This window comes from Dipodomys spectabilis, unplaced genomic scaffold, assembly GCF_019054845.1.
Source record: "Dipodomys spectabilis isolate Male_0828 unplaced genomic scaffold, ASM1905484v1 ptg000108l, whole genome shotgun sequence".
NCBI classification, from domain to species: domain Eukaryota; kingdom Metazoa; phylum Chordata; class Mammalia; order Rodentia; family Heteromyidae; genus Dipodomys; species Dipodomys spectabilis.
The window spans coordinates 15,447,263-15,466,862 of record NW_024870785.1 but is presented as its reverse complement, the minus strand read 5'-3'; the positions used below and the strand labels follow the sequence as shown (position 1 = coordinate 15,466,862).

At 39.3% G+C, this 19,600-nt stretch overlaps 1 protein-coding gene across 5 annotated transcripts in view; it reads left to right on the top strand.

Annotated features, from left to right (window-relative positions):
• Nucleotides 1-1,234: 1,234 nt before the first annotated feature.
• The window catches only part of Ice2 (interactor of little elongation complex ELL subunit 2), a 39,414-nt gene continuing 21,048 nt past the window's right edge, over nt 1,235-19,600 (top strand). For 3 of the 5 annotated variants that reach the window (XM_042687393.1, XM_042687389.1, XM_042687392.1), the window contains exons 1-9: nt 1,273-1,330; nt 2,717-2,853; nt 4,486-4,590; nt 7,642-7,891; nt 9,000-9,119; nt 11,393-11,530; nt 12,365-12,481; nt 12,641-12,800; nt 14,037-14,218. In XM_042687393.1, coding sequence (XP_042543327.1) covers nt 2,813-2,853; nt 4,486-4,590; nt 7,642-7,891; nt 9,000-9,119; nt 11,393-11,530; nt 12,365-12,481; nt 12,641-12,800; nt 14,037-14,218 — 1,113 coding nt within the window. In that variant the 5' untranslated portion in view covers nt 1,273-1,330; nt 2,717-2,812. Of the gene's footprint in view, nt 1,331-1,813; nt 1,946-2,716; nt 2,854-4,485; nt 4,591-7,641; nt 7,892-8,999; nt 9,120-11,392; nt 11,531-12,364; nt 12,482-12,640; nt 12,801-14,036; nt 14,219-19,600 lie in introns of those variants that run through there. The other 2 variants (XM_042687391.1, XM_042687390.1) reach the window with 2 other exon arrangements.

The window sequence follows — 19,600 nt, the reverse complement described above, 5'->3', positions numbered from 1 at the left end:
TTCCTGTTACTAGATTTTTGTTAGCATGAGAAAATTGCCAACCCAATCAGCTTCAATGGTGAAAGATTTGTTTAGGCTTACCGTTTCAGTCCATGGTCACTTGGTTCTTCTGTTTCTGGGACGTAGCAAGCCAGACACTGCGGAAGCAGCTACCTGCATAGTGTAGCCAAAACACCAAAGACCCAGGGGCCTGATAGCCCCTTCTAGGCCACTCCCTCAATGAACACCCCCAGTCAAGAGGCCCCACCTCTTAAAGAATCTACCACTTCTTAAAAGGAACACAGGCTGTGAAACCAAGCCTGGCCTATAGACCTTTGGGAAATATTCAAACATCTGAAACCTCACATCTCTCTTATGTAGCTCACTAGTTTCATTTCATGTGTCATACAGTTTAAAGAAGAAAAGACCTGTGGAAAAACCAACATTCAGCTGGGCGCTGGTGGCTCATGCCTGTAATTCTAGCTACTCAGGAGGCTGAGATCTGAGGATCACAGTTCAAAGCCAGCTAGGGCAGGAAACTCCCTGAGACTCATCTCCAATAAAGCACCTGAAAATTGGAAGTGGCGCTGTAGCTCAAGTGGTAGAGCGCTCGCCTTGAGCTGAAGAGCTGAGGGACAGCGCCCAGGCCCAGAGTTCAAGCCCCACGACCGACAAAAAATAAAATAAAATTCGGTTGTAATTCTACTATGTGGATCCAACATCAAATAAACTACATAGGACTAGTGTAATCTTTCTTTGATGAGTTAGAGCAGAACTGGGTGCAACCCACAGGTGACCACCAGTGGGAACTGACATCTAACACTGATCACGTGGGCGCAAAAGAAATTGTAATGAGGCTGGCTACAGCTTCATCCTTCCTTTTAGGGCTTTGCAAAGCCTTATAAATGTGTGTGTGTGTGTGTGTGTGTATACTTTGTACTTTATAAGGTTATATACTCATAAGTAAGTATATATATATATATTTTACAGATGAGTAGGAAGTAAAAAGTGTGTTCACCATCAAATCTGTTCTGTTCAGTTCTTTCTAGGGCTGTATTAGTTACACACACACACACACACACACACACACACACACACACACACACACACACACACACACACACACACACACACCTAGAACCAGCTCCACCTGCGGTGGGCGTGGCCGGGAGCGGAGCCGCCCTTTGGTTACACGACTCGCAGGCCCCGCCCGCCGCGCGTACGCCCGTGATGTCATCGCGCAGGGCCGAGTCGCCGCGGCCAGGCTCGGGGACGCGCGCGCGGTTGAGCGGGGCGGAGCGTGAGTGGCGGGAACGCCGTGGCGGGGTCCCGTGGCGCTGCGGACGGCGAGGTGGGCGGCCCCGCGGCCCCGAACCCCCAGATCGCCGAGGGCGCGTTGGCTCGCGGGCGGGCGGGCGGGCGGGCGGGCGCGGACGCGGGGGCCCGGGGCAGGAGGCGTGGCGGCCGGGCCTGGCTCCTCCCGCGCGGGGCCGTGGCGTGGCCCGCTCCCACTGCCCGCGCGTCCCGCCCTGCCCTTCCCTCCGCCACGCCTGTGGCCCTCACCGCCCCTTCCCCTCCGGGTCCGAGTGTGAGAGGCGCCCCCCTCCCCCCCGGGCCCCCCAATCCCCGGCTTTGCCACGCGCCACGTGCCCAGCCCACCTGCGGGCGGAAGCCTCGAACCTGCGTTCCCAGCCAGCCTCCCCGGGCCTGGCGAGGCCGCTCAGCCATGCTGGGCCCGGCCGCAGCGGGCACTGGGAAGGCTGTGTGGGAAATCCAGGCGCAGGCTGTGTGACACCGGGTTGCCCACGGAGGTCGAGAACCTCAGACTTCTCCAAAAGCTCATTTGATCACTTAGGAGAGGATCACCAAGAGAAGTCAGGACAGGGGAAATGGAAGCAGTTCCATTTTAGCCACAGGGTTGTGGAGGAGAGCCAAGACCTGCACTGCCTGACCGTACGGTGATGTGGTATGTTAACCACGAGAGTACCGTTCTGTTTTGGTTCTGTATGTGTGTGTGCATTCCTGCCTGTGCTGGGGGTTGAACTCAGGAACTGGGTGTTGCCCCTTAGATTTTCACTCAAAGTTGGCACTCTACTACTTGAGCTGTACCCCCACTTCTGGTTTGGTTGTTTTTTGTTCTTGTTTTTTGGGGGGGCTTTTAGCTAGTTGACTGGAAATAAAGAGTCTCACAAAGCCTGGGCTGGCTTTGAATTGTGATTCTCAGATCTCAGCCTCCTGAGTAGCTAGGATTATAGGCTTGAGCCACCAGTACCTGGCTTTTACTCTGTCCTAAGAGTGACATTTCTTGCATCTCATTGCTGCTCCCAAGAACTCTGGTAAAACATTCATCTGTCTGCCTCTATTGTGTTTTAGGTGGCACAGTCAGTGGAGAGTAGACTTCAAGCAAGGGATCTTTTTTTTTTTTTTTTGGTAGATCTTGAACTCAGGGTTTGGGCTCTGTGTCCCTCCTGAACTCTTTTGTTCATGTCGAGCACTCTACCAGAGCCACTTCCGTTTTTTTTTGCGTGGTTAATTGGAGATCAGAGTCTCACTGGGACCTTTCTGCTCTGGCTGGCTTTGAACCGAGATCCTAACATTTCAGAGTCCCCAGTGGCTAGGATTACAGGTGTGAGCCACTGGCACCCAGCACGTGGTGATCTTTAACTTGTTGAGTTAATAGCCCTTGCCAGTCCTTTGGTTTTGATCTTAATCTTTGTTGTTGTTGTTTTCCTATCAGTTAAATGTAGCCTCTGGAGAGATCCTACCTACCATTCGGAGCCTTCACTGCCAGGCAGCAGAACTGTGAGCTACAGTTAAGTAGAAATCAAGGAAGATGAGTTCTAGCATGAGCATGGGTGAACCAAGACTGAACTGGTGAGTGTGTCTCTTCCATAATCCACTGAAGAGTGAAGCAGGGCTGGTAACTGACCTGAGAAAGGGGAGGTTTCTGGTCTGGAGAGGTCTGGAAGAAACAGAAGATGAAACAGGATTTATTTATTTTCATTGTAACAGACTAAACACAATTGCGTTGTAGTTGACAAGTACTCAAATAAAAGGTCAAGAATTGCTAGTTTACATTATTATAATAAACATTTCATACTGAGCCAGCCAAGGACACAAAGGTTACAAAAGGTTTGGGGTTTTTGTGTGTTGGTTAGTACTGGGTCTTGAACTCATACTTTTGCTTGGCTGTTCCACTCAAGGCTAGTGCTCAGCCACTTGAGGCACACCTCTAACTTCTGGCTTTTTGCTGATAAGTTGAACATTAAGACTCATGGATTTGTTTGCCCAGACTGGCTTTGAATTGAGATGATCGGATCTCAACTTCCTGAGTAGCAAGGCCACTTTCTCCCATCTTTAAAACATTTTTTAAAGTAGTTCCTGACTCAGAAAACATTAAACGGCTATGTTCAATAATACTTGTTTATTGCTAGCTGCTCTCCCATCCCTAATAGAGTTCATAATTCCTGAAGCCTTCTACCTCGTTGTGGAATGATACATGGAAACCTTAGAAATTAATGAGATGCTATAGATTCAGTACCACTACAAAGTAATAAACTTTACAGCAATACACAGCAAATGAGAAATTTCAATTTTATTGTTAATACCTTAGTTATAGGTGTTTGTTTAGGAAGGGCCTTTAAAAACAAAGATGAGTTTGGGGAAATATGCTAGAATTTTCCACTAGGGGAAAGGGACAGGCAGAAACTGGGTTTGATTAGAGTGGCCTGTTGTAGTTTTAGAGGTATGCATATTTGTGTTTCTTATGAGTGCTACAAAGATACTTTTACATCTTACTGTGAAACCAAACATGGTCTCGAGCCTTTGCACAATATCAAAGCCCTTGGAACTCTCCTTTTCCACAGAACTTCACTCATTGCTGACCCCCGAGATGAATGGTTCTCAACATTTTCAATTTTTTTGATTCCTTCACCCAGTCTCAATTAGTTATCTTACAAAACTATATCCCTCTTCAGAGGCAATATTGGTAAAGTCACACTTTTTTATTTTTTCCTCATTGAACCTAGGAAAGCCAAGCTAATAAACTTAGGTAGGCTATTCAGTCTTTAGGCCTGGTTCAGTAATGTAAGCAACAGAAATCCATTGGGAAGTATTTTCTTTCAGCATGCAAACATGTTCAACACACACACACATCCATTGGGAAGTGTTTTCAGCATGCAAACATGTACACACACACTCACACACATTCAAGATAAACTTGTATTTAACTCTCAAAGACCTTTATGCTTATTTAATTGAATACTACCCAATTAAAACAAGGGTGAATTTGGAGGGGGGGTATGGAGGGAATTCATAATTGGCCTGAAAGCTCCAAGAAATATAACAATCTAAGCACCCAGATTGGGCACATGAAATCAAACCTATTAAGAGGTGATTGTCTGGAAAACGGGGTTAGAGAGCATGTAGCATACATTGTAGTTCTTTCATCTTGTTTCTGTGTCTGACACTGGACTGTCAAATCACAAGTTCATTACTGTTTCACAGGGATGTTTCTCCCAAAAATGGCCTGAAGACTTTTTTCTCTCAAGAAAACTATAAAGATCATTCCATGGCTCCAAGTTTAAAAGAACTGTTAACTTTATCTAGCAGGTAATATCTTCATTTATTTGGCAATTTTAATATGTAACTGTTGGAATTTGGTATCTGTCCATTATTAAACATACTGTAGTTATAATGTGAAAAATAGAAGAAAAGTACTGTTAACACTTTCTCCATTCAAGAACACTTATCCATATACACAAATATATACAAAGTAGAATCATAATTGTAAATACTGTAGAATGCTATAAACTATTTTCCTTTTTTCATTAATATTTATATTTCATTTATATTCATAGTTTCCATTTATTTCCATATATACATATATGCACAAAATAGAAAATGAGCACATAAGTATATAATATATATACACATGTACATCAATATTTTATTTCCAGTCTTAATGGTTGCATATTACTTCTGTATGGATGTATTTTTAATTCAGCTAGTCTTTTGTGTATGTGCTCTCTTAGACATTGCTGCTTGCAATAACAATATAAAGTTTTTACTTCATCCCTTATCTCTCCACAAAAAGGCATTTAACCTTCAATTTTCAACATAAAACACATTCCTTTGACTGCATTCCATACATGTTTATAAACAAAGGGACCAGTGGAACTGTGTTTTTACACGTGAACAAAGTGAAAAGTTGATATGCTGTTAAATTTTTCTGTGAAATATTTTAAAAAATGAAAAGTTTTATGTAACAATAAATGAGAAAACTCATGTATCCTTTGAGCCATTCACGTAGAAATAGCCACTATAAAGATTTGCTTCTATTTAAAGGTTCTGGTCGTAGATATTTATGATTGAGTTTTAAGTCTATTTGGGGAAAGTAGTTTTTTTATTTGTTTGGTTTTTTTTTTTGTTCTGGTGCCTAGGACTTGAGCTCCAGGAGTGGGCATGTCCCTTAGATTCTTCTCTCAGGTCTAGCACTATACCACTTGAGCCACACCTCTACCTCTGGCTTTTTGGTTATTAATTGGAGATAAAGTTTCAGACTTCACTGCCCTGGCTGCCTTTGAACCTTGATCCTCAGATCTCAGCCTTCTGAGTAGCAAGGATTACAGGTGTGAGCCATTGGTGCCTGGTGAAAGAAAATACCTTTAAAAACAAAAACCCCTTTCACCCATTTAATATCTAAAGCAAACTGAACAGGGAGATTTGAGAGAGCCCAAACTTACCATTTCCAAATGCTTCTTTTTAAAGAGACTAGCAAACCAGTAGATATAGTAAGAGATCCTGCTTCCCCGCCCCCCCCCCCCCCATAGAAAACTTTAAGTAAAAAACATTGACAAAATGAAGGGAGGAAACTTCAAACTATCAGCTAGAATAAAATACAATGTTGTAACTGTGGATAGAGAAACCCTGTCAGATGCTTTTGCTTTGCACCCGATGAAGATTTTGACAGCACTGCACTTGGAAATGGTCTTGATTCCAGTCTTTGCTGAATGTAGCCAATTTAAGCCGCTAGATTTCTTGACATTCCTACGGTGGCATATCTGAGTCAGCATCTTGTTGCTGCAGCAGCTTAATTAAATTTGCCAGTGTGTGCCAGGAGGACAGGCATGTTCTCATATTCAGAGAGACAGCTGGGAGGCAGAATTGTTAAGAGCTACGGACACAATACCGTTAGGTTTGAATAGCTCTCCAGACATTTCCGAGTGAGAAATCAATTTGCTGGAATACATTTCTCCCAAGATCAGCAGTTAATATTCATTGTGTTAACCTAAAATGTGCTTATTTTTATACAGTTATTGCAGAAACTTTCATAGCTGTATATATGTCTTCTTTCTCCTGTATTTTCCAAATCAACCTGAGCTTCCTAACTTTAATTTCCAAAATTATTTTCCCATTAACTGATCAGCTCTTTTGATTAGTTTTTCCATTTATGTTTGAGCCCTAAGAAAGTTATCAATGTTTTGTTTTATTGTGGAGGACTAAATCTTCTTCTGAAGTAATTTGGCAAATTTTGGAATTTTTACCAGAAGAGTATTACAAAGTTGATTTAAAAGAAATTATTATTAGCGGCCAGATGCTAGTGGCTCACAACTGTAATCCTAGCTACTCAGAAGGCTGAGATCTGAGAATCATGGTTCAAAGCCAGTCTGGGCAGAAAAGACTGTGAGACTCTTATTTCCGATTAACCACATAAAAGAGGGAAGTGGATATGTGGGTAAAATACTACAGTATCGGCCTTGAGTAGACAAGCCAAGCCTGATCAGGAGGCCCTGAATTCACATCCTGCACATACAGAAATACACACATGAAAGTGAAATGAAAGGAAAATGATTTATACCTGATTTTAATATGTAAATACATAGACACTGCTCCACTAGAAATACTGATGCAGTGAGATGCAGCAGTTATTATTGAAGGGCGGGGCTTGGTGCTCTACCACTGACGATGGTGATAATGGTGGTGGCGGTAGTGGCGATAGTGGTGGGACTTAAGTCTCAAAGAGGGACTGACTGACTGACTGATGGGGGTGATGATGATGGGGAAAGGAGCAGGTAGTATGGGTAAAGAGGATCTGAGTGTGATATAGATGTATGTATGTATTTATTTGTATATGCATATGGAGAGAGCACAATGAAACCCACCAAACCCTGTTTAAAAAGTGGAGAAGGAAGGGAGGACTGAAGAGAAGATAACAGAGGATGAACTTGTTCAAAGTACCCTATGCATCTACAGAGTTACCACAATGAAGCCTACTTGTCCTATAAACGTCTGCTAATGAAAATAGTGGTTTTTTAAGTGTTGTAATAATATGCAAATACAAACATAAGGGCAAGAATGGCTTCCCACTCTTACTGAAAGGAAAAAAACAACCTATCAGCTGAATAGCTAGTGTAAGTTTCCCCTCTTCTTCTAGTCAGTCAGGTAGTGGAAGGTGAGTTTACTGTGACCCTTTCCTCCAAAAGACTTAGTCAGCACCGCATGACTGTCATCAAACCCAGGTGGCAGAGCTGGGTAACAATCCAGAGTTTATTTTACTCTGTTAATCAACTGCATTCTCCCTTCTGATTGAGAGCCGGGAAGTTCCGTGAGAGTAATCTTCATGGGAAAAGCACTGTAAATTATTGATTTTTTTTTTTCCAGACGTATAGGAGAAAATCTGAATGCCTCAGCAAATTCTATGGAAAGTGAGCCGACAGTTAGTTCAGCACCTCAAACAAAGGAGAAAGTTGGAATGGTTCTTCTTCCAAAACCAAGAGTTCCCTACCCTCGTTTCTCCCGCTTCTCACAGAGAGAGCAGAGGACTTATGTGGATTTATTAGTTAAATATGCAAAGATTCCAGCAAATTCCAACACCGTTGGTATAAACAAAAGTGAATATTTGCAGTATTTGGTATGTATTCTATTCTTCAGATATGGTTAAATCTACTGAAAATGGGAAGTATTTTCATCTTAAATTTTCTTTTATTATTTTAGGTGCAGTCATATTTACAAAAATGGAAAAGTAGGGAGTTTGATAGAGAAGTAGTACTTTTAATTCTTTGGTTGGTTCTGTTATGTATCATTTAGACATTTGTTCCACTTCTGGGCTTGTCTGTCCAGCTCAATGTAAATAACTTACAATAGTTCTTCACAAAGTGCATTGTAACAATTTTAAGGTTTTTGTTTTCTTTTGGTGCTGATATTAATACCAGGGCTTAAAATCAGAGCCTTGGCTATCCAGCTTTTTGCTAGTTAATTGGAGAGTCTCAAGGACTTTTCTAGCTGAATTAGCTTTGAACTTTGATCCTCAGATCTCAGCTTTCCAAGTTGCTAGGATTTATAGAGTTGAGCCACCTGTACCCATCACAATTTTAAGTTATTAATTACTATAAATTTTCTAAATTCTGAATTATAAATAAATGATGCTAGGCTGAACATCTAAATATTTATATATACACTCATGATTGTTTCTTTAAGATAAATTCTTTAAAATGGCCATGTCAGACACCATGCATGTTTTTAAAGCTGTTTTAAAGCACTATTTGGTGAAGTAGTATTTTATAACTATTTTCACTAATAATTGATTTATCCTTTTTTGCCTCTAATTGGATATGGGGGAAATGGTGATTACTTATTTAGCCTTAATTTAATTTGCACTGATTGCATATTTAGTCTTCTATTTTGTTTTTTGGGACTTTTTTAAGTGTTCATATTTGGTGTCTGTGTGTATGTGTGTGTGTGTGGTTAGGGATTAAGTCAAGTGCTTCATATGTGCTCAGCTTATACAAAGCTTATTCTCTGCCACTAACCTCCAGTCCCTGGAATTTTTAATAAAAGATACTTATCATTATTATATAGCAATTTTTACTAACCTCTTTTGGGGCTTGGCTTTGGTTTACTTCTTAAATTTTTTTGTAAGTCCAAGTCATTAGAACAGTAGTTGAGAAGTGGGTTTTTTTGTTCGTTTGTTTTTTATGGAACTTCTTATTCCAAGACATGTCTACTCTTTTACAAATCAGGACATGAAAAAGCATGTGAATGAAGAAGTGACTGAATTCCTAAAGTTTTTGCAGAACTCTGCGAAGAAGTGTGCGCAGGATTATAATATGCTTTCTGAGGATGCCCGTCTTTTCACAGAGGTAAACAAAATTCATTTATGCCACTGCCACGTGACAGGCAGCAGCATTTTAAACTATGACCATCCTGCCCCAAATATAGGAAACTATAAATATGATCAGTTTAGACAAGATACATGTAGCCCCTTGATTCTTAGTGGGTTGAAATCATAGAAATAATAGCATCTCAAAATTGTGTACTGGAGTATGTTTATTTTGGTATGTTTATAAAAGTGCCTTTCCCTTTATGTACATGCCTATAATAAAGTCAGTAAATTAGGAACAGTAAGAGTATAATAATAACAATCATACTCACAAAACTTACATGAATACAGTATCCTTTACTGCTGCATTCCATCCTTCCTGTGTTGATATGATGTGATACAGAGCCTGTATGATAAGTAAATTGAGGTGAACAAGGTATGCAGCTGACTACTATTGGCTGAACTTTACAGTACCATAGTGGTCCCTCTGTTAAGTGAAATGGGCAGCAGCCACAGTGTGGGTATGCTGGACAAAGGGGTCATTTCCATCCTGAGCGAGATGAGCTGGATATCATGAGATTTTACTGTGCTACACAAAACAAGGCACAACTTATTGGAACTTACAAATGCTTATTTCTGGAATTTTCCATTGAGTATTTTCAGTTGTTGGTTGATGTCAAGTAACAAACAAAAGTGAAACAACAGGTAAAGTGAGAGACACTGTACTTTAGATAGTGTATTGTCAGAGAATAGGTGTGAAGCCCATAGATTCTCCTTTCTTCGTATGTACTGAATTGCGTGGAATCCATTACAAAGCACTGTAATGGTCATCACTCCCAAGAGTGATGTGACAATAACTTTGTGAGCAGAATAGCCCCTGTCCCTTAGTTATGCTTCCCTTTGCATGCACATATCCTGGTAATGACTAACACATGAGGGGACCATTATTAGAGGTGGAATCAATTAGTATCACAAGTTCTTTGGGGTTTTTCTGGTGTTACTGGATTTTCTGTAATGTGTGTGTGCAGTCCTGGGGCTTGAACTCAGTACTTACGTGCTGTCCCTTAGCTTCTTTTGCTTTAAGCCACAGCTCTTCTTCTTTTTTTAATAGATTATTGAAATGAGAATCTCATGGACTTTCCTGCCTAGGTTGGCTTCAATCTTCAGACCTCAGCCTCCTTAGTAGCTAAGGATTATAGGCGAGAACTAGCAGAGCCTAGCTAGTATTGGGGTTTTGAACTTTGGGTTTCATGTTTGCTAGCCAGGCTGGACAATGTGAGTCCAGCCTCCAGCCCACTTATACAAATAAGGAGCAAAACTATTATGCAGATATGAGTTTGTCATTGTCTAAGGTTTTTATATGCACAAGTCTCCATTAGTATAATATCCTCAATCACATTGGAAACTGTAGATGGAGGGAGCAAAATGTAAAAGATATTAAGGCATAAGGACTGAAAAGGGGGGAGAGGGAAATACAAACCTAGAGCTAAAATATATCCTCAAGTTACTGATCTGTAACAAGATATTTTACAAATATCTGAAAGGAGAGAGGATATATATTATAAAGATATACTTGTTTCCATGCTTTTGCAATCCAAAATATATTCTCAAAGGTTAAGATAACATTCGTTGAAAAAAAAGTTATCTTAGAAGATAATGTATGCTTTAATTATTAGGCTTCTCCTAGTTGTTTGCTTGTTATCACAAGTGAAATATAAATCGTGGTAAAACTGAATAGTATGTCCTTCCTGTTTAGTCATTAGTATTTCGAAAACTGAAGAGAAGGGAACACTGAGTGCTTCATCATTTGCATTAGCTATAACATTTCTCCTTTATCTTTTTAGATTGTAAATTACAATGACCTCTAAGAACACTACTACTTTGTTAATTCACTCTAGTTGGGAACCTTTATAGAATATTAAACATACTTATTTCTAATCATTCATGTAATTGCTTTCAGTGCAGTACATTGTGTTGAAATTTTCATGTGGCTTTATTTCTTGGACAGTTTCTTAAATAGAGTGGAAAATATGACATGTCTCCTGTAACTTTAAAGTTTAATAAGACTGCTAATTTTAGTATGATTAAGTGCCAGTATTTTAGGAAATTAGGTTAAAAATTTGTTATGAAAACTAACAGATGAAATCAAATAAGCAGCATATAATATGTGAGGACTGTTAAAAGCCTGACTAATGGAATGGAACTATCTTTTGCAGTGACCCAATATATAGTCACATGTAACTAAAATATTTTGTGGCACTACTAGAGGAATACAATACTAACGAGTTTTTTTTTTTTCTTTTTGTTTCCTAGCAAATTTTAAGAGCCTGCATTGAGCAAGTAAAGAAGTACCCAGAATTTTTTTCTCTTCATGAAGTTACCAGCTTAATGGGATTCTTCCCATTCAGAACCGAGATAGGATTGAAATTAGAAAAAACCCTTCTTGTGTTGGTAAGGTCATCATATTGAAAGCGTAGGGTATTGGGGCTCAAACATCATCTATGTTTCATATTCATATTGTTAAATTTTGAGTAATAATGAGGTAACCTTTTGAATTTGTAACACAAATCTTTTTTTTTTTTTTTTATGGAAACAAAGATTTGGTGTTTGAAAAAACACAATAGCATCACTCATTTCTCCATTTTCCTTAATGCTCCAGAGTATAAACAGGAAGCTCTTTTTATTTTTATTTATTTTATGCCAGTACTGGGGCTTGAACTTAAGCACTTGGGCGATGTCCCTTAGCTTTTCTGCTCCACTTCCAGCCTTTTGTTGGTTAACTGGAGGTAGGAGAAATTAAAAATCTCACAGACTTTGCTGTCCTGGCTGGCTTCAAGCCTCAATCTTCAGATCTCAGCCTCCTAAGTAGCTAAGATTACAGGTGTGAACCACCAGTGCCCAACAGGAAGTTTTTTTTGTTTTTGTTTTAAAGAAATTTGCTCACGGACATAGTAAAATTGTGTAGAGAGACTATTTTTGTTTCCATTGTCTCCTTTTGATTAATGCTTCATATAAAGAGAAAATGGAATTGCATGCAAAATTCCATGAAACCCTTCTCTTGGACTTTGAAAAAGATCACAACAAAAACACTCTTGTAGTTGTTGTGAGCCAAAAACATGAATGAATATCTTGGCTTAAAGAAAGGTTCTAAATTTGACATCTGAATCTAGTAGAATGATGAGTTTTAGTTAAGGATTTCCTACAATGAAATTTACTGTTTTTTAGGGGGGAAATAAATTAAGATTTTTGTAACAGTGCCTTCTTTTTTTGTTGTTGTTTATTTAGGGCAATGTAAAATTTGTGAAAACAGTATTTCCTTCAATGCCAGCAAAGTTATATCTCTCAAAAGATGATATGTCTTCCACAGAAATACCAAAACAAATCGCTGAAGCTATGCACTCAGTAAGTATTTAAATGGGCTTTGGTATTCCATAGGAATCTCTTCCTCTGCAGACCCAGCCTGAGGGTTCCCAAGTCCCCATGTGGTTTTTCTTCCTTCTTTTCATTTACTTCATCAAATACATTTAAATGAGTGTAACAAAGTAACCACTTGTTTTTCAGGATATCAGTAAAGATCCAAATGCTGAGAAGCTTGTTTCAAGGTACCATCCTCAGATAGCTCTCACTAGTCAATCATTATTTGCATTACTAAACAACCATGGACCAAGCTACAAGGAACAGTGGGAAATTCCAGTATGTGTTCAACTAGTGCCTGTTGCAGGTTTGTGGAGTTTTAGTGTCAAGTAATGTTCTCTTGTGTTAAGACAGTCCATTTTTAGCTATCCAAATAGAGATGATCATTTGTCAGACTCACAAATGAAATCTTAATTTAAGGAGAATGTAAAGTTGATATTTAAACTCAAGAGTTTTTAAAAATAAAATTTTAAAAAATAAAAATAAAATTGACTCCTGAATGAAGTTTAGATCTGTAGCACCTGGAGGGAGAGAGAAAAAGTAATTGTGACTTAGTGTGGCCAGACCACATGAAATGAGAGGCTAATGTCTTTTGCTGGACCAAAGGAATGCAGTACTATTTCAGTGGGTGAGTTTCTAGGACTTATTTCCTTGTCTGTTAAAGGAAATCAGAATTAATGTAAGTCTATATTTGTAATCAGCTAAATAGTCTCTCCTTTGACAATAAAATTAATGTTTGCACATTATTTCCTCTACTCAAGACTATCCCTCCCCATTGTTATGGATGATATTTATTTTATGTGGCTTTTACGTTCAATTTTGTTAAATATAACATCACAAATAACAATAAGTGAAAAACTAATGAAACAGAAGTACAAATTAGATTTAAATGTAATGTGTTCTCTGTGGTAAGAATTTCATCACAAATCAGGAGTATATTGATGAAAACTAGAAAACCCTTTTGACCCAATGTTAGAAAGGAACTCTTGCTACTTAGGTTTTCTCAATTAAATCTCTAAAGAACAGCAAACAAGAGACATGTGCAACATTCCTTATCCAATGTGTCTGTTTATTGATCCTTCTGCTTTGTTTTTTGTTTTTAATCAAAGTACCTAGAGGTAGGTCTGGTGGGTGTATATTTGTAATGCTAGCTCCTCAGGAGGTCAAAGCAGGAGGATTATTAGTTCAAGTCCAGCCCAGGCAAAGTTAGCAAGTTCCTATCTCAGCAAACAAAATAGGAACAAAAGACGAGTGGTAGTGCAGGAGGGTAAAAACAAAAAAAAGGGCTGGGAAGGTGGCTCAGTGGTAGAGCGCTTACCTTGCATGCATGAGGCCCTGGGTTCGATTCCTCAGCACCACATAAGCAAAAAGAAAAAAGCCGGAAGTGGCGCTGTGGCTCAAGTGGTAGAGCACTAGCCTTGAGCTGAAGAGCTGAGGGACAGCGCCCAGGCCCAGAGTTCAGGCCCCACAACTGGACCACAAAAAAAAACAAAAAAAAACTACTAAATACTAATTACACCTTTGCTTCTGTTTCTACTTTAAGGTTCCAAACCAGTTAAAGTCATTTATATTAATTCACCACTTCCCTCAAAGCAAATGACAACGAGAGAGAGAAATCAAATCTTTCATGAAGTTCCATTAAAATGTATGATGTCCAAAAACACATCAGTTCCAGTCTCTGCAGTATTCATGGACAAACCTGAAGAGTCTGTGCCTGAGATGGACGTATGTAATGCTATTCTCCTCCCTCAGGAGAATGGACTTGTTTATCTTTTTGAGACATAAGGTTTTCTTGCAAGTCTCTGAACTTAGGTAGAAATTCTGTCTTTAGAATACAGTTTGCATGTACCAAAATGTTATGTGGTCCACTGCTGATATGATAGTTCTGATGTTGCACTTAAAAATGGATCTAGTTTTTTTTATGGGAAAATGATCTGAATAGACATTTCTCAGAACAAAATGTACAGACAGCTGACAAGTATATGAAAAATGTTCACTATCATTAATCTTCAGGGAAATGCAACCAAACCACAATGACATGACATCTCCTCTTGATTAGGATGGATGTAATCAAAGAGACCAATGCTGGTGAGGGTACAGTAAATCAGTACAACCTTAGTGGAAAACAGTATGGAGGTCCCTCAAAAAATGAGAAATAGGACTACCAGGGGATCCAGCAATCCCACTCTTCAATGTACATATTTCAAAAGATAAAAGAAACAAAGGAGATACCTGAACTCCTGTATTGCTTGCAGAGTAGCAAAGATATGGAATCCAAGTGTCCACTAATGGATAAAGAAAATGTGGTCTATTGATACAATAGAATACTATTGGACCTTTAAAAAGAAGGAAATCCTCTCATTTGCAACACCATGACATACCTACAGATCAAAATATTTAGTGATCTAAGGCAGTTATGGACAAAGGAAGGATGCATGGTTTCACTTCTGTGAAATCTAAAACAGCTAACCTCATGGAGATAAAAAGCAGAATTGTAGCCAGGTGCTGGTGGCTCATTCCTGTAATCCTAGCTACTCAGGAAGCTGAGATCTGAGGATTGCGGTTCAAAGCCAGGCAGTAAAGTCCATGAGACTATTATCTCCAATAATCTACCAGAAAACTGGAAGTGGCACTGTGGCTCAAGTGGTAGAGCACTAGCCTTGAGCTGAAGGACAGCCTTCAGGCCCAGAATTCAAGCCCCAGGACCAACCAAAAAAAAAAAAGCAGAAATGTGATTACCAGAGGCTAAGCAGTGGGGGTTGGGAAACATTGCATCATCAGTAAAAAGTCTGGAAAGTCAGGAGACGTAAGTTCTGGGTTAGGAGACGTAAGTTCTGCTGATCTGTTATGCAGAAAAGAGACTAGCTACAATTCTGAACAATGAGAAGAGAGTAATAATTTAATAATTTCATAACGAAGACATGTTACACGGTTGAAATGATGGATAACCTTTGTGTCCTTAGTGATCACTACACAGTGCATATAAATGTACACCGAATGTACCAAATGTTAACTGCAAAAGCAAATTCTCATTTCATCAAGCCTACATATGTCATCTATGAAGTGTATGTTGCACAGCTATAAAATACTTGGTTATGTTCCAAAGACTTATCCCAATGTCAAATCCTAGAATGACTTACAAAGGTCACAAAATGAGACCAACTAGGTAACAGATCCATTTTCTTAAAGGTTACAAATTTGGACTTTTGAAAGCTTAAAAACAAATGTGGTTAATTACTTGTTTTTAAAAAATGTTTTTACCTGCATGTACAAATCTCACTATGTTTACGTACCACTGGGGGACCGAGTAGCGATAGATGTCTGTCTGTAGACTAGAGCGCCCTCAGTCCTGAGGTCTGGGTGAATGTGATTGTACTTTTACAAATAAACACCAATGCAGAAGACTTCTCAGTCTTTACATTCAAACTTAAAATGGACTTTGAACTCCACAAGCCTTAGTTTTTTCCTTTTCTTTCCACAAATGAAAAGCTGAACAATACCTACTTGACTTGGTTATCATGAGCCTTAATTGCACAGTTGTAACCCTTAAAGTGTGCAAGCAGTTGTTTGTAGCATGGGTGTTAACAGCTCTGTGATGTGGTGATCTTGGTGGTGACTAATATGCGGGTTTAATGTGCTCTTATCCAAGAGTTCTTAAGTATGAAAAGGAACCAGTGAGTTTCATTGGTATAGAGAGTATTTGGCCAGATTGTTAACATTGTTCAGTATACGTATCAACATCAGCTGATGATATAATCTCTCTGTTTAGTTTACTCATCTGTAAGATGGGCATCATAGCAGCTAACGTGGTTGTTTGGTTTTAAATGAGTTAATATGTGTAAAACATTAGAATAATACTCGGTACTGTATAAATATCTGCTTTAACTTTGTGTATTTTAAAATATCTTCAATATGGTTATTAAAGTGAAGTATTCCTATTATAGAAAACCATTCGTTCCACAAATTTTTATTGAGTGGAGATTCTTTTCTATTTACTGAGGATACAGCCATGAATATCAGAATACAAAGTCTCAGAGCTTGCATTAATATTAGAGGACATTAAATAAGCAGCACCAAAATAAAAAACAAACCAACAACCCTCCTCCACTCATCCCCTCCCCCCAAAAATCGTGATAAATGTTGTAGAGAAAAGTAGAATAAGCAAAGGAAACTGAGATGAATGGAGATGGGCTCTTATAATCATGACGAAGAAGGCCTGAGGATAGGACATGCAAGCAAAACCTTGAAGAAGTAAAGGAATGAAATTTAAGAATAAAGATAGGTACTGGTGGCTCACAACTATAACCCTAGCTGCTCAGGAGGCTGAGATCCAAGGATTGTGATTCCATGCCAGCCTGGGCAGGAAAGTCCATGAGACTCTTTTATCTCCAATAAACTACTCAAAAGCCAGAAATGGCACTGTGGCTCAAGTGGTAGAATGCTAGCCCTGAACACAGAGATGCTCAGGGACAGTGCTCAGGCCCTGAGTTCAAGTCCCAGGATCAGCCAAAAAAAAAAAAAGGAAGAAAAAAGAGAATAAATAAATACGACAGTGTTTTTCTTACACTTCCTTAAGGAAGTTTTAAGGATAATCTCTGACTCTTATATCTGTTTATATGTTTTTCTGTTTGCCATTTTCCTCAATAGTTTTACAATGTGTATGTCATAAGGCCCTTTCAAACTCTTACGTTTTCTTCTTTTACATCTGACTTTTGCAAATGGGTTCAAGACTTCTGTTGGTGGTAGGTGAGTGTCGGGAAGTAACGAATGCTACAGAGGCACATAAATTAGGTTCAGAGGGATAGAAAGTGGCAGTAACCTGTTACTAAAGGTAATCTAGACTCTCCCATTACTGCTGGCAATTAAGGAAAGTATTTTTGGAGGAAAATATACATATTTCTTACAAGCATCAAAATGCAGATAAGAGAAATCACAGGATTGAGATCCCAGAAAGACAGGAATGTAGGAATAAGCCTGTCACTTAGGGTCAGCCTGGATGGTATTCACCAATTCTGAAGAAGCAACTGAGCAATAAGCTGTGCTTTTGGCAGATCATGAGACTAGGGGAACAAGAGTTACGCTGCAGTTTTTAATCAACAGCTTGGAACCCACAGAGCTACACCCCAGGAGTCATGGGGAACCAAAAGCCAATCAGTTTTCTCAGATATCTGTAATCTGACTTTCGGGACATATGTATTATTTTGGAGTAAGATACTCTGGACTGCTAGGATCTCCACCAGACTCTAGCAAAAGTAAGTGAACTAATGTATAGAGGAAGGCAATGCCATACCAGGCCTCATGTGATGATGCTTAATGCCTAGCAGTCTCACTTTTGTTGCTTGGTGTTTTGGAATGATCATTTTTTATTTCTTTCATCCAGTAGATCGGAATGCTTTTTTGATATCTAAGTGCTTGGGTTTGTGTTTAAATTTTCTTAATGATTTCTAATTTTATTTCCTTCAAAACAGTAAGAACTTAGCAGAGTCTACCTTGCACTATGTTGAGATTTTGTTTGTCTATTAACTTTAGTCCATTTTGGAAATCCCCCTCTCCCCCCCTCCCCATCCCCGTGGATTCTTGGGAAGGAAAAGATGTATCTTTGTAGTCTGTGTATCTTATGTATGTGTGTTTTTGGTCATTCATTCATTTGATTAATATCATTTATGCTTTCTATATCCCTAATTATTTTTGTCTACTCAGAGGCTATGTCAGTGGCCAAGTACACGTGTGTGTCTGGCACAATATCCTTTTACTTTTGAAGTGTCTCCTTTGCTCTTGGTATTTGGTGTGTCACAGTTCATGACCATTATCTGTTGGTCTTGGATTCCATCATTTTTTCAACATTGCCTTTCTCCTGTTGCTGTCTAGTGCCTTTGCATTCACTTCATTGTTATTCTTCCTCTTTTTGTTTCTTGGTGTCATGTCCAGTTATTTTTATTTATTTAATTTTTTGGTAAGTCAGGCATCAGTGGCTCACACTTGTACTCCTAGTTACTCAGGAGGCTGAGATCTGAGGATCACAGTTCAAAGCCAGCCCAGGCAGGAAACTCTGAGAGACTCTTATCTCCAATAAACCACCAGAAAACTGGAAGTGGTGCTGTGGCTCAAGTGGTAGAGCGCTAGCCTTGAGCTGAAGAGCTCAGGGACAGCGCCCAGGCCCAGAGTTCAAGCCCCACAAGCAACCAAAAATAATTTTTTTTGGTGATACCAGGGTTTGAACTCAGCCTCAAGCTGGCTCTACCACTGAGCCACACTCGACCCCTGGTGCTTTGTCTGTAACCCTCTGTGTAGCAATGCCCTCTTGTAAGCAGCGTGTAGTTTAACTTCACTTCCGTACTAAATTTGCTATTGTTATTTTTAGTAAGAGCTGCCATTTAATGAGAGACTACTTCCTATGTGCCAGGCACTATGCCAAGAAATAGAAGTAAATATATTCTTCTATGTATTTTCTCATTTAATCTTTAGAACAAATCCGAAACGTCATCCTACTTATCCCTATATTAGAGATGGGAAATTTGGAGCTCAGAGAGGTTCAGGAACTGAACATAGATTGATCTTTCTGATTGTTGAATCTTTCTCCCAAATCCTAAACTGACAGATTAGTGATATACATAGCCTATAACCGGATTTCAATGGTATTAGCTACACTACAGTGTTCTGCCAGATTGAGGGGACTAGGAGAACCTAGTACTTTCTGTCAGCTGGGGAAGGGATTTTTTATGTGTACATATGTATATATATCCCTGAATAAATTAAAGCAGTTGACTAGTTCTTCCATTACTAACACAGCATATAAGAAACTCCAACCTCAAGGTTGTCATGTCCTAGAATACAATAAAACACTTCCTGTCCAGTTCTGTCCAGTCTTGTATTACTCAGAGTTGTTTTCCCTGAGTACATGTGGGAAGAATGTCACCGAATGCTATTTCCTCAAAGCAACTAACAGACTTTCCTCTGTATCAATAAGTGCAAGTGTCTCCCAGGGTGTATAAAGTAGTAGTCATCCGCTGCCTTCCTGTTTGTCCCTTGATGTCCCTATATTTCTTCTTCTTGATGGTCCTATCTATTTTGTGACAAGTGGAAATTCCTCTTGGAATGTGGTAGTTC